Source organism: Salvelinus alpinus, chromosome 18 (genome assembly GCF_045679555.1).
Source record: "Salvelinus alpinus chromosome 18, SLU_Salpinus.1, whole genome shotgun sequence".
Taxonomy (NCBI): Eukaryota; Metazoa; Chordata; class Actinopteri; order Salmoniformes; family Salmonidae; genus Salvelinus; species Salvelinus alpinus.
Genome location: NC_092103.1, coordinates 6,492,227 through 6,505,342, shown reverse-complemented (window position 1 = coordinate 6,505,342; position 13,116 = coordinate 6,492,227). Strand labels below are relative to the sequence as shown.

Sequence of the window (13,116 nt, the reverse complement as noted above, 5' to 3'; positions counted from 1 at the left end):
ATTTCTTGTTTTGTTGAATAGTCAAGAATGCTTCGAGCTATCTGTCGTGGTAAAACAAAGGTGGCAAAGGATATCATTGCTACTTAACGTGGATCCAAATTCAGTTTTGAGATTCACCGGAGTCATTGGCGTAGGGTTAGCTAGATGTCTCTGACTGGTCTTGGAACTGTGACAACGCGCAGCTTATCCCTGCTTGGCTCGATGGGATATGTAGTGATTTTGCCAGCACAGCCAGGTACCCTTAACCTTTAAAAAAAATCTTATTTGTTGATTAAATCTGACTTTTATTAGTACAATGAGTAATCCAGGAATGTCACGAGTTAAATTGGCACAAGAAAACGGCAACTCTACAGAGCACAATTGGCTACAATGAATGGCTAAATTACTTCTAGACACGAAGGCTCCGTGGAGCTCCTCCTCACCACCACCACCGTCGTCGTATTCCCTATATAAAGCCCTATGGGCCCTGGTCAAAATTAGTGCACTATATATGGAATAGGGGGTCATTTTAAACCCATGGCTTGTGTGGGAATTCCATTGGTGATAATGAGGTAAGTGCTTTGTACTGATCTTTCTGTCTGTCTGGCCTGAGCTGTGCGTCGGAGCACAAAGAGGAGAGAAGGACGGACGGTTATGGGAGGTGTAAAGTTGTTACGGTGACCGTATTACTGCCACATCGGCGGCCACGACTCATGACGGCAGTCAAATTCCACATGACGGTTTAGTCATGGTAATTGCTGATGGTCATTAGTAGCCTACCAAACTTGCTAACTGCCTGGTACTCAGCAGCGCATGAGCTCATGTTACGCAATATTTCTATAGGCTACGAAATTCAGTGAAAAAACAGAGTGATGGCCTCTTAAAAGCAGTTATTAGGCTAGGCCAACTATATTTATTTCTCAACTTTTCTAATATTAAAGCACATTGCTTCTCTTTACAACAGGAGTATAGCCTACCTGGCTGGCATGAAAATGAACCACGGGGAAAGCGTCCTCCATTCGCTATTTAATGCATAGATGACATGTATTTTTTTCCCCTGCTTCGAGACAGGTGCATGATAATGGTCCATTCTAAATCAAATTTTCACACATATTATTTCGTATATGTAAAGATAAGATCAAATCAAGAATTAGCCTATATATTATTAGCCTATCACTTGTGAATGATGCCCAGTTGGTGTTCGTAAGAAATAGCGCATGCCTTTTTTTGTAACTTTTTCAAATCCTAGTCGCACACCTCATGTAGTCTAGCCCATAGGCCTATATGTTTTGATAAGGTTGTGTCACAACTAGTGGCCAAATCACTTCTTAAAATTAAGCACATTAATCCGCTTTACAACAGGTGTAGAGCCAAACTGGAATGCAGCGCGTGAGTTTCAAGTTTGGGGAAGCTAAATTGCACCTTTTATAATAAAATCATTGCATGCATAAATCACATTTGCAGTCACTTTTGAGAATGGTGTTTTCCCGCTAATTGCTTATATTTTGGAACATTTGCTCTTATAGCTTACTGTCGTGTGCACATTGCTGCACTTATAATGTAAAGAAATAGCTTAGTAGTTTATCAACATTTTCAGCTAAACGTTCTGATCTGTTGCGTCAGCCTCATTGCTTAAAAACGTTTTTTTTTATGCTAGTGGTTGTATTCATTTGGGATCTATCGCATCCCACAACTGTCCCAGACTATGTTTGGAATATTTATTTTTTGCACAGAATAGGTCAATTTTTGTACTATGGGGGATGGTAGATTGCTATGTCAATCTAATATCCCCCATAGTACAAAAGTTGATAGGCTAGTGCTTTTGCTGTTCATTAGGCCTACTCATCTTGTTGGCTGACGAAAAGTAAACGTGGACAGTTCTTACAATATCTTCAATATGCGCCTCCGAATTGAATAGTCGCATCATGCAGCCTTATAATTTATAAAAAATCAAAAACATATTATCCAATGTTTGTATCACAACTAACGTTGCATAAATAACTCTAAATTAAGCATATAGGATGACCTGTTTCTTTGTTAACTGCTCAACACAGAAAAGCCGCATGTGCGCACTCCCTCAAATCGTTTGAAGAAAATATCCTTTCGAATATATGTTCAATGGTATTCTTCATACTATAAAATAATGCCACGGAATTCTAAGCAAATCTCGTCTACTAAATGAACTAGTGTAGCCCACAGCCATATGGCATAGCCAGATCAGGTCCTAACATAAGGACAACTCAGAGTATGCGATTCTGTTCTTCTGAAATAGACATTTTATTCATATCATGTCTCTTTAGAATAAAAAATAATAATTAATGGATTTATTGTGACAATGCAGGCTATATTACATGGATTTATTAGACTTTTTAAAATGTAGATGTTCCAAAGGTCTGCATCAGTGGCTAATTAATTAACGGTGAATTACCGTGAGACCGGCAGTTATTTGCTTGACAATCAACGGCTGACAATATTTCTTGACCGCCACAGCCCTAGTGTGGCCTGAGCTGAGCTGAGCTGAGCTGAGCATTGGAGCAAGGAGAGAAAGATGGTGATGGAGGGAGGTGTAGATTTCAGGTCTAGTGTAATTTCAGACGTCACTGCAGAACACCCACCATTTGCATATGCACCAAGCTCCAAGACAGGATTGTGTTGAGGATCTGGGGAAAGGTACTAAAACATTTCTGCAGCATTGAAGGTCCCAAGAACATAGTGGCCTCAATCATCTTAAATGGAAGAAGTTTGGAACCACCAAAACTCTTCCTAGAGCTGGCCGCCCAGCCAATCTTAGCAATTGGGGGAAAAGGGCCTTGGTCAGGGAGGTGTTCAAGAACCCGATGGTCACTCTGACAGAGCTCTAGAGTTCCTCTGTGGAGATGGGAGAACCTTCCAGAAGGACAACCATCTCTGCAGCACTCCACCAATTAGGCCTTTATGGTAGAATACATGAAGGTCAGGCAATCCAGAAAGGGTGGCTACTTTGAAGAATCTCAAATATAAAAATATATTTTGATTTGTTGAACACCTCTTTGGTTACTACATGATTCCATGTGTTATTTCATTGTGTTGATGTCTTCACTATTATTCTACAATGTAGAAAATCATAAAAATATAGTAGGTGTGTTCAAACTTTTGACTGGTACTGTATGTAAATGTGTTATCAGTTTGTTTTTTGTTTCTTCTAAAAACAAGTTTTTGCTTTGTCATTGTGGTATTGTGTGTAGATTGACGTGGGTGAAAACACGATTCAAATCAATTTTAGAATAAGGCTGTACCCTAACAAAATGTGGAAAAAGTCAAGGGGTCCGAATACATTCCGAAGGCACTGTAGGCCTCCTGCCTGTGCGATCACGCGAACCAAATATTCAGAATAACTTCACAGTACAGTTTGTAAAGTAAAACACATTTTCCTACCTTAGTTTTCAAAACCTGACCACAACAACACTCCCCATGTCAAATCCATTTAACGCCAGTCAATTTCTGTCTCAAAGCCATGAACAGGCTTGTGGCAGTGACATTTAGTCTCCTTCTAAAGTTGTTCTGAAGACTGGCTGTAGTGTCTATTTTTTCATTTTGAGTGTTACCTATAACCTGGGTGTCCTCTTCAGCCTTATCTACAATGCTTGCTGCCACCAAATACGCCTTGGTTCGGGCATGTTCAAAAACTTTTTTTCTGAGGGCTCTGTTTTTTTCTGTCAGAGGCAGAGGATGTTACTGTACATTTGTCATCAAACTCAATGACCTTTTCTTATCCATTCCTTATTTGACTTTCCCACGTTTCAAATTCAGTAGGGGGACGACTAGCCTAGGCTAGTCGTCACTAGTTGACCACCACAACCAAGACCTGTGTTAAGATCAGTTACTTACCCAACTGGCCCTCCCCATAACCTCTATGTATAAATAAGAGAGCAGGACTGGAATCAGTGTGTTTCAGGATAGAATGATTACACAGAAGGATGATTTAAATAGTCTTTCTGGGGGGGCGAGAGAAATAACGAGGAGGCAACTTGATTTAACACCCATCGCTTTTATTAGAATGTTTACAGTGAGAACAGTGAAACAAATAAAATCATTCGGCAAGAGGTACCGGATCCGGGTAAATAGGTGCCGAAACAGTCAAATCTGAGGTGCAGGATCCTGTTCCGTCTCAAATGAAGCACTTGTAAACAGGCGTAACCCACTATCCCTTGCCTAAACCCCGCCAAAGCGGCGCTAAGCTGAGCCAGCCATGCAGCTGAGCCGTCCAAACACCACGGTACCAGTCTTCTTCGACTCGCTGCAGCTTCAGATTGATGACGGAGAAACTGCCCTCCACACACACAATCTTTGCTCTTATCTGAGAAGCACCGCTATATGGCCCAAAGTACTCACCCGCCCTCTGGATGGAGTCTGTCAGTATCCTGTCGGGTGTGTCGTATTTGGTGTGGTAGATGAAGCCGTTCTCAATGAAGGCTAAATCAATGCCTACGGACAGAGGGACATGAGTCACATTGGAGGAAAGACTCCAGGGAGAGTATAGGGGATGGAATTTACCAATTAGAGGCCGACCTATATAGTTTTTTGGGGTCCGATACCAATTTTGGGAGGAACAACTTACCGATATACAGTTGAAGTCGGAAGTTTACATACACTTAGGTTGGAGTCATTAAAACTAGTTTTTCAACCACTCCACAAATTGCTTATTAACAAACTATAGTTTTGGCAAGTCGGTTAGGACAGCATAAGTCATTTTTTCAACAATTTTTTTATAGACAGATTATTTCACTGTATCACAATTCCAGTGGGTCAGAAGTTTACATACACTAAGTTGACTGCGCCTTTAAACAGCTTGGAAAATTAGAAGCTTCTGATAGGCTAATTTACATAATTTGAGTCAATTGGAGGTGTACCTGTGGATGTATTTCAAGGCCTACCTTCAAAATCAGTGCCTGTTTGCTTGACATCATGGGAAAAACAAAATAAATCAGCCAAGACTCATAAAACAGATTGTAGACCTCCACAAGTCTGGTTCATCCTTGGGAGCAATTTCCAAACCCCTGAAGTTACCACGTTCATATGTACAAGCAAAAGTACGCAAGTATAAACACCATGGGACCACGCAGCCATCATACCGCTCAGGAAGAAATTACGCGTTCTGTCTCCTAGAGATGAACCCACTTTGGTGCAAATCAATCCCAGAACAACAGCATGCTGGAGGAAACCGGTATAAAAGTATCTATATCGACAGTAAAATTAGTCCTATAATCGACATAAATCGGCATTTGGGGTGGCAGGTAGCCTAGTGGTTAGAGCATTGGACTTGTAACCGAAAGGTGGCAAGATCGAATCCCCAAGCTGACAAGATAAAAATCTGTCGTTCTGCCCCTGAACAAGGCAGTTAACCCACTGTTCCTAGGCCGTAATTGAAAATAAGAATTTGTTCTTAACTGACTTGCCTGGTAAAATAAAAAAATTACCTGAAAGGCCGCTCAGCAAGGAAGAAGCCACTGCTCCAAAACCGCCATAAAAAAGCCAGACCACGGTTTGCATCTGCACATGGGGACAAAGATTGTACTTTTTGGAGAAATGTCCTCTGGTCTCATGAACCAAAAATAGAACTGTTTGGCCATAATGACCATCATGTTTGGAGGAAAACTGGGGATGCTTACAAGCCGAAGAACACCATCCCAACCATGAAGCACAGGGGTGGCAGCATCATGTTGCAGGAGGGACTGGTGCACTTCACAAAATAGATGGCATCATGAGGTAGGAAAATGATGTGGATATATTGAAGCAACATCTCAAGACATCAGTCAGCAAGTTAAAGCTTGGTCGCAAATGGGTCTTCCAAATGGACAATGACCCCAAGCATACTAACAAAGTTGTGGCAAAATGGCTTAAGGACAACAAAGTCAAGGTATTGGAGTGGCCATCACAAAGCCCTGACCTCAATCCCATAGAATATTTGTGGGCAGAACTGAAAAAAATTCTCTCTACTATTATTCTGACATTTCACATTCTTAAAATAAAGTGGTGATCCTAACTGACCTAAGACAGGGACTTTTTACTAGGATTAAATGTCAGAAATTGTGAAAAACTGAGTTTAAATGTATTTTGCTAAGGCGTATGTAAACTTCCGACTTCAACTGTTTCTGCCAACAGTAAAACAGTGGGGAAATTAAAGTGTAATTTTCCCACACTGATAATTCTCATAAATTGCCACTCAAAATAGCAATTGTCCAAGAAATATGATACAAATGTTGACCTCTTACATTACAACAATAATGACATCACAAGAATGGGTGCAAATGATCAGATGAGCACGAAATTCCCTTTTTTCATCCCATTTATGGATATCTGTTATCGGTGGAATATCACCCGATATTGATATAACAGTAAGGCAAATATCAGACGATAATAAAAATCGGGAGAAAATATAAAAAATATTTAGTGGGTATCGTAAATTTTCACCCCCTTGGATTTTTTTCAGATTTTGTTGCGTTACAAAGTGGGATTGAAATAGATTTAATTGTCATCTATCAACATAAAATACTCCATAAGGTCAAAGGGAAAAGAAAATTCAACAATTGTTTACAAATAATTTAAAACAATTATAACAAAAGTATAGTTGTTGTATTTACCCCCTTGGATTAGGCAAGCCTAAATTAGTTCAGAAGTCAAACACTTCGCTTAACAAATCACAGACTCCAGCCACCCTAGTCAGACTGTTCTCTCTGCTACCGCACGGAAAGCGGTACTGGAGTGCCAAGCCTCGGTCCAAAAGGCTTCTTAACAGCTTCTACCCCAAGCCATAAGACTCCTGAACAGCTAATCAAATATCTACCCGGACTATTTGCATTAAACCCCCCCCCCCCCCCCCCCCATTTTTACGCTGCTGCTACTTTGTTTATTATCTAGGCAGTCACTTTACCTCTACCTACAAGTACATATTACCTCGACTAACCTGTGCCCCCGTACATTGACTCTGTACCGGTACCCCCTGTATATATTGGTCTTTTTAAATCACTGATGAATGATCTTGAGACTGATTCCCTGACCTGTCAATGTTTTTAATTTGCTGTTTTTGAGTTTTGTTATACTCTTGTGAATTCTATGGTTTTTACTAGATTACTTGTAGTGTTTCATGTTGATTGTCTGTAATTTTTGTAATGACTTGGTGCTGCCTATCTTGGCCAGGACGCTCTTGAAAAAATTGATTTTAAATCTCAATGAGCCCTTCCTGGTTAAATAAAGGTTAAAAAAATTGTTTTTAATAAAATTAAAATATAGCCTCATTAATGTTATTTTATTGTTGCTCTTTAATTATTTATTTATTTATTTATTACTTCAGTTTATTTTAGTATTTTTTTTGACTTATTTTTCTTAAAACTGCATTGTTGGTTAAGGGCCTGTAAGTAAACATTTCACTGTAACTGTTCACGTGCTGTATTCGGCGCATGTGACAAAGAACATTTGATTTGATAATAAGTTACATGAGCTCACTCAGTGTGTGAAATAATAGGGGTTGACATGATTTTTTTTATGACTACCCCTTCCATTGTCACTCATATATACAACATCTGTAAGGTCCCTCAGTTAAGTATTGCATTTCCAGCACAGATTCAACTACAAAGACCAGGGAGCTTTTCAAAAGCCTCATAGAAGAGCAGTGATTGGTAGATGAGTAACAATAACAAATCAGACACTGAATATATCTTTAAGCATGGCCAAGTTAATAATTATGCTGTGGATGATGTATTAAACCACACAGATACAAAAGATACAGTCGTCCTTCTGAACTGAGCTGCAAGACAGTAAGGAAACTGCTCAGGGATGTCACCATGAGGCCATTGGTGATTTTAAAACAGCTACAGAGTTTAATGGCTGTGATGGGAGAAAAATGAGGATGGATCAACAACATTGGTAGTGACTCCACAATAATGACCTAAATGGCAGAGTGAAAAGAATACAAATATACAGAATAAAAATATTCAAAAAAACATGCATCCTGTAAATCAACAAGGCACTAAAGTAATACTGCAAAAAAACACACAAAAGGAATACACCTTTTGGCCTAAATGGAAATCCTTATGTCTGGGGCAAATCCAACACATCAATGAGTAACTGCCTCCTTATTTTCAGACATGGTGGTGCCTGCGACATGGTATGGGTATGCTTGACATCGGCAAAGACTTGGGAGTTTTTCAGGATTAAAAAAAAAACGTAATGAGCTACGTACAGTCAAAATGCTAGAGACAAATCTGCTTCAGTCTGCTTTACACCAGACACTGTGAGAGGAATTAACCCTTCAGCAGAACAATAACCTACAACACAAGGCAATATAAATCTACATTGGAGTTGCTTACCAAGAAGACCGTGAATGTCCCAGAGTGACCAAGCTATAGTTTTGAGTCAAATCTGCTCGAAAATCTATGGCAAGACTTGAAAATGGCTGTCTAGCCATGATCCCCAACACCTTGAAAGAACTTGAAGAATTTAAAATTTAAAAAAAGATATATATTAAAAAAAGGCAAATAATGCACAATGCAGGTGTGCAAAGCTGTTAGACTTACCCAGGAAGACTCATAGCTGTAACCACTGCAAAAGGTGTGGGGGGTGGGGGGGTCAACACTTATCTAATCATGATATATTTGCGTTTTAATTTTCATTCATCCTTAAAAACAAAACAAAAAATTATGAATTCCACTTTGTACCACAAAATGTGATAAGAATCCTAGGGGGGGCGGTTCAACACTAACTCATACATTAATGTTGAACTACAACACAGCAAGGCTTCAAATAAAGTGAAGGCAGACTGCAGTCGACTGAAAACAAGATGGCAGAGTGGAGATCTGAAGTCAGAGAGTTGATGACTTTACTTGAAGACTTAATACTGACGCTTTACCCTACCTGGAATGTTTCCAAAGTCCCTGTAGATGCGGAAGTCTGTGTCGGATGGGAGCAACCTGCTCTGGAAGATTTCCTGTCCCACCACAGAAGCAAAGGGATGTTTGGCAGCATGGTTATAGGCCTGGATCAACCAGGGATTCTCAGGACCTGTGTGTATCAATGAAGGTGAGACGAGAGAAGACAGACTTGTGACAGATGTGAAAATATCACTTCAATTGTACACAGAATTCACCCTATAAAGCAGGGGTAGGCAACAGGATTCAGCCGTGGGACGATTTGTGTCGGATCAAGTGGTTGGGGGTCCGGAACATAATTATAATCATTTCTACACTGCAAAATGATCACAAATAAGTCCAAAAATAGATTGTATTTGAAAAGAACAATTTCATATCTTGATTACATTGAGACACGATCACATAAGTCTATTTTATTTTACTTGTGGGAATACTTGGGAACAGATTTCTTAAATGAAACAAATGTTTAGCTTAATTCCTGGTGATTTTACCAAAAACTAAAATCCCTGCAGGCCACCTGTTGCTGACCCCTGCTTTAAAGGATACAAAAACAATAGCAAGCAGCATATAAGGTAAGGTATTCACAACAGCAGGACAGTTTTGTTTCTGCAGCCAGTGAATTGTTTTTCCTAAAACACCTCTCCTCAAGTTGACATTTATGGGGACATTTGCATTTTTGCCAGGCAGTATAGTGCAACACAGCTCTACTCCGTCCCGAGGGGCAAGAAGGCTTGTTCAGCTGCTGATTCAGAGACACAGACACCTATATAAATGTGTTCCAATTGGCCCAGTTCCTGAGTCGTGTTCATTAGGCACCAAACTGAAGAAAACTGACTGAAACTGGGTTAACTGAATTTGTCCCGACGTTCTTGATTTAGTTTTATGTACTTATATATATTTTTTTACTTTACCCCCTTTTTCTCCCTAATTTCGTGGTATCCAATTGGTAGTTACGATCTTGCCTCATCGCTGCAACTCCTCTACGGACTCGGGAGAGGTGAAGGTCAAGAGGCATGCATCCTCCGAAACACGACCCTGCCAAGCCGCACTGCTTCTTGACACACTACTCGCTTAGCCCGGAAGCCAGCTGCACCAATGTGTCAAAGGAAACGTCGTCCAACTGACGACCGAGGTCAGCTTGCAGGCGCCCGGCTCGCCACAAGGAGTTGGTAGAGAACGATGAGACAAGGAAATCCCGGCGACCAAACCCTCCCCTGTCAGCCGTCCCATGGGGCTCCCAGTCACGGCCGGCTGTGACACAGCCTGGGATTGAACCCGAGGCTGTAGTGACGCCTTTAGACCGCTGCGCCACTCGGGAGCCCCCTATTTGTGTACTTGTTTGACATTTTACTGCATTATTAGGAGCTACTAACATAAGCATGTCGCTGTGCCCATTATAACATCTGCTAAACTGTGTATGCGACCAATAAACATTGATTTCTAACTGAACCACCTGAATCCCTTTCTTGTTTGCAGTTGCAAAACATTTGGCTGCAGTGTGCCCTAATAAAAGGTGTCCACCAACCTGTCTGGAACACCAGCTCTTTGCCCCCCACCCCCACTGCCTCCAGGTTGATGAAGGCTCGGACCTGCTTGGCCCAGGGATGCTGAGTGATGAAGCCATGACTCCCCTAACACAGAGAGAGTATAAAATATTTCACATTCCATATTATGTCATTGAATAGAATTCTACAAAGAACAAAAAGGTGTCCTTGCACAAAAGAGGACTAGTATTTATGATTCTGGCCGAAACAAATCGAAATGCGATTGTGAAATTCCTCTCAGTTGACCTGACCAGTGTTCACTACGGTCCCCAGTTTCTCTCTCACCTGCAGCATGGTCTCCTCTGCTCCGTTGAAGAGGAACAGCACCCCGTGTCGTAAGGGAGTGGACAGATTGGCCAGGGAGCGGAGCACCTCCAACATCACCGCACAGCTCACCGCATCATCACTTGCACCTGTCACACGCACAGGTGACATGGGGTCATACACAAAAAAATGCTGTCAGAATAGCTTTGCGCATGTGTGCGTGCGTGTGTATATATAGTCTCGTAGAATCACACAGGTGTGTTTGTCAATATTGGCGAGCGAGATTAGTGTGTGTTTGTGTGTGCGCGCCTGTGCCAGTGAACGCTCTGCTGAAATTCCTACCTGGAGGGATGAATGCCTAATCACAGTGGGAGCAGCAGTGATCACTTAATGCCTAACTGTTACTGCCTAAACATCAGACAAGCTACACAGTGGGAGCAACAGTAGCCTAAGTCTACTTAGAACCGTTCATCAGAAAAGCTATTCAGCACTGCGCGCCCAATGCATAGCCTGCCCTGTAGGTAAAATACCCATCTCGTGCCAGATTCTGGTTCAGCAGTTGGTGCTAAAGACTCAGGACCACAATTCACCCCCGGAAATGCAAGGTCGAGTCGCGGTCCGGCCGCTCACCCGTGTTGCCTTCTAAAGCTATTCCCATCTGATAAAAACTTAAAAAATACACTACAAGTAAAACAGAAGGAGGGTGGAATTCCACACTTTGGCCCATTCCTCCTGACAGAGCTGGTGTAACTGAGTCAGGTTTGTAGGCCTCCTTGCTCGCAAAAAAACCAAACATGTCCCGCATTTTAATCAACAAATTCAAACAGTTAATTTACAAAAAAGGCAAATTTGTCCTGGATTTCAGTCAGACATTCCAACCTGTCTATTTTGCAGTCAAGTTTTTCTGTTGACGAGATATACACCCAGTTTGGCCAGTTTATTAGGCACTGGGTCGGACCTCTCTTTGCCTCCAGGACAGCCCAGATTCCTCGGGGCATGGAAACATTGCTCATTTGGAATCAAGGGACCTAACGTGTGCCAGGAAAACATACTCCACACCATTACACCACCAGCCGGTACTGTTGACACCTGGCAGGATGGGGCCATGGACTCATGCTGTCTACGCCAAATCCTGACTCTGCAACAGGAACTGGGATTCATCGGAACAGGCAATGCTTTTCCACTCCTCAAATTGTCCAGTACTGGTGATCGTGGGCCCACTGGAGCTGCTTATTCTTGTTTTTAGCTTATAAGAGTGGAACCTGGTGTGTTAGTCTGCTGCAATAGCCTATCCGTGAAAAGGACCAACAACTTGTGCATTCCGAGATGCCTCAACAGTGGTACTGCACCGTTATTTTCCTGTTTGTGGACCACCTGTTAGCTTGTACAATTCTTGCCATTCTCCTTCGACCTCTCAATGAGTGGTTTTCGCCCACAGGACTGCCTCTAATGTTTTATTTGTTTGTCGCACCATTTTCGGTAAACCCTAGACACGGTCGTGAAAAGCTCAGGAGGCCGGCCATTTCTCAGCTCTTGGAACTGGCGCGCCTGACGCCGACGTTCATACCACGTTCAAAGTCGCTTAGGTCACTAATTTTGCCCATTCTAACAGTAACTGAATGCCTCAATGCCGGTCTGCCTGCTTTATATAGCAAGCCATGGCCACGTGACTCACTGTCTATAGGAGCGAACCATTTCTGTGAACGGGGTGGTGTACCTAATAAACTGGCCACTGAGTGTACAGTACCAGTCAAAAGTTGACACACCTACTAATTCAAGAGTTTCTTTATTTTTACTATTTTCTACATTGTAGAATAATAATGAAGACATCAAAACTATAAAATAACACATGGAATCCTTTAGTAACCAAAAAAGTGTTAAATAATTCAAATATGTTTTATATTTGAGATTCTTCAAAGTAGCAACCCTTTGCCTTGATGACAGCTTTGCATTCGCACCCCTTGACGTTTTCTACATTTTGTTACGTTACAGCCTCATTCTAAATGGATTAAATTGTTATTTTTCCAAAGACACATTTGTTGTATTGTACTGTACCTGGACTGTTGGCCACAGTATCAAAGTGGCAATTGGCCAGCATGAGGTGCTGAGCCCCAGCCTTGGGCTCCAGACGGACAGCGATGTTGCTGACCTTACAGTAGGATGTGAACCCTCCCAGGATCTTGTAGGAGCCTGTGGGTCTCTGTACGTCCACAGTGAGAGAGTTTGGTCCGGAGGCGCTAATGGCCTTGATGTGCTCTATCTGCTCCAGCAGGAAGTTTACCGTTAGGACCTCGTTCTCTCGGCTGCCCACGGGACGGGGACCGACGCTGGTGATGCGCTCCAGGTGCTCCCTGGTACCAAAAAAGGCATACAGGGAGTCAGCAAATATGCTGAGGTATGGCCATTTCCATGTACAAAGACCCATG

General features: G+C 41.9%; 1 protein-coding gene across 2 annotated transcripts in view; it reads right to left on the bottom strand.

Annotated features, from left to right (window-relative positions):
• Positions 1–13,116, bottom strand: part of LOC139543602 (endoplasmic reticulum metallopeptidase 1-like) — a 45,611-nt gene that overhangs the window by 20,068 nt on the left and 12,427 nt on the right. For both annotated transcript variants that reach the window (XM_071349854.1, XM_071349855.1), the window contains exons 2-6: positions 12,746–13,041; positions 10,712–10,839; positions 10,408–10,513; positions 8,869–9,015; positions 4,351–4,443 (exon numbers count right to left, since the gene is read on the bottom strand). In XM_071349854.1, the coding sequence (XP_071205955.1) occupies positions 4,351–4,443; positions 8,869–9,015; positions 10,408–10,513; positions 10,712–10,839; positions 12,746–13,041 (770 nt within the window). The remainder of the gene's footprint in view (positions 1–4,350; positions 4,444–8,868; positions 9,016–10,407; positions 10,514–10,711; positions 10,840–12,745; positions 13,042–13,116) is intronic.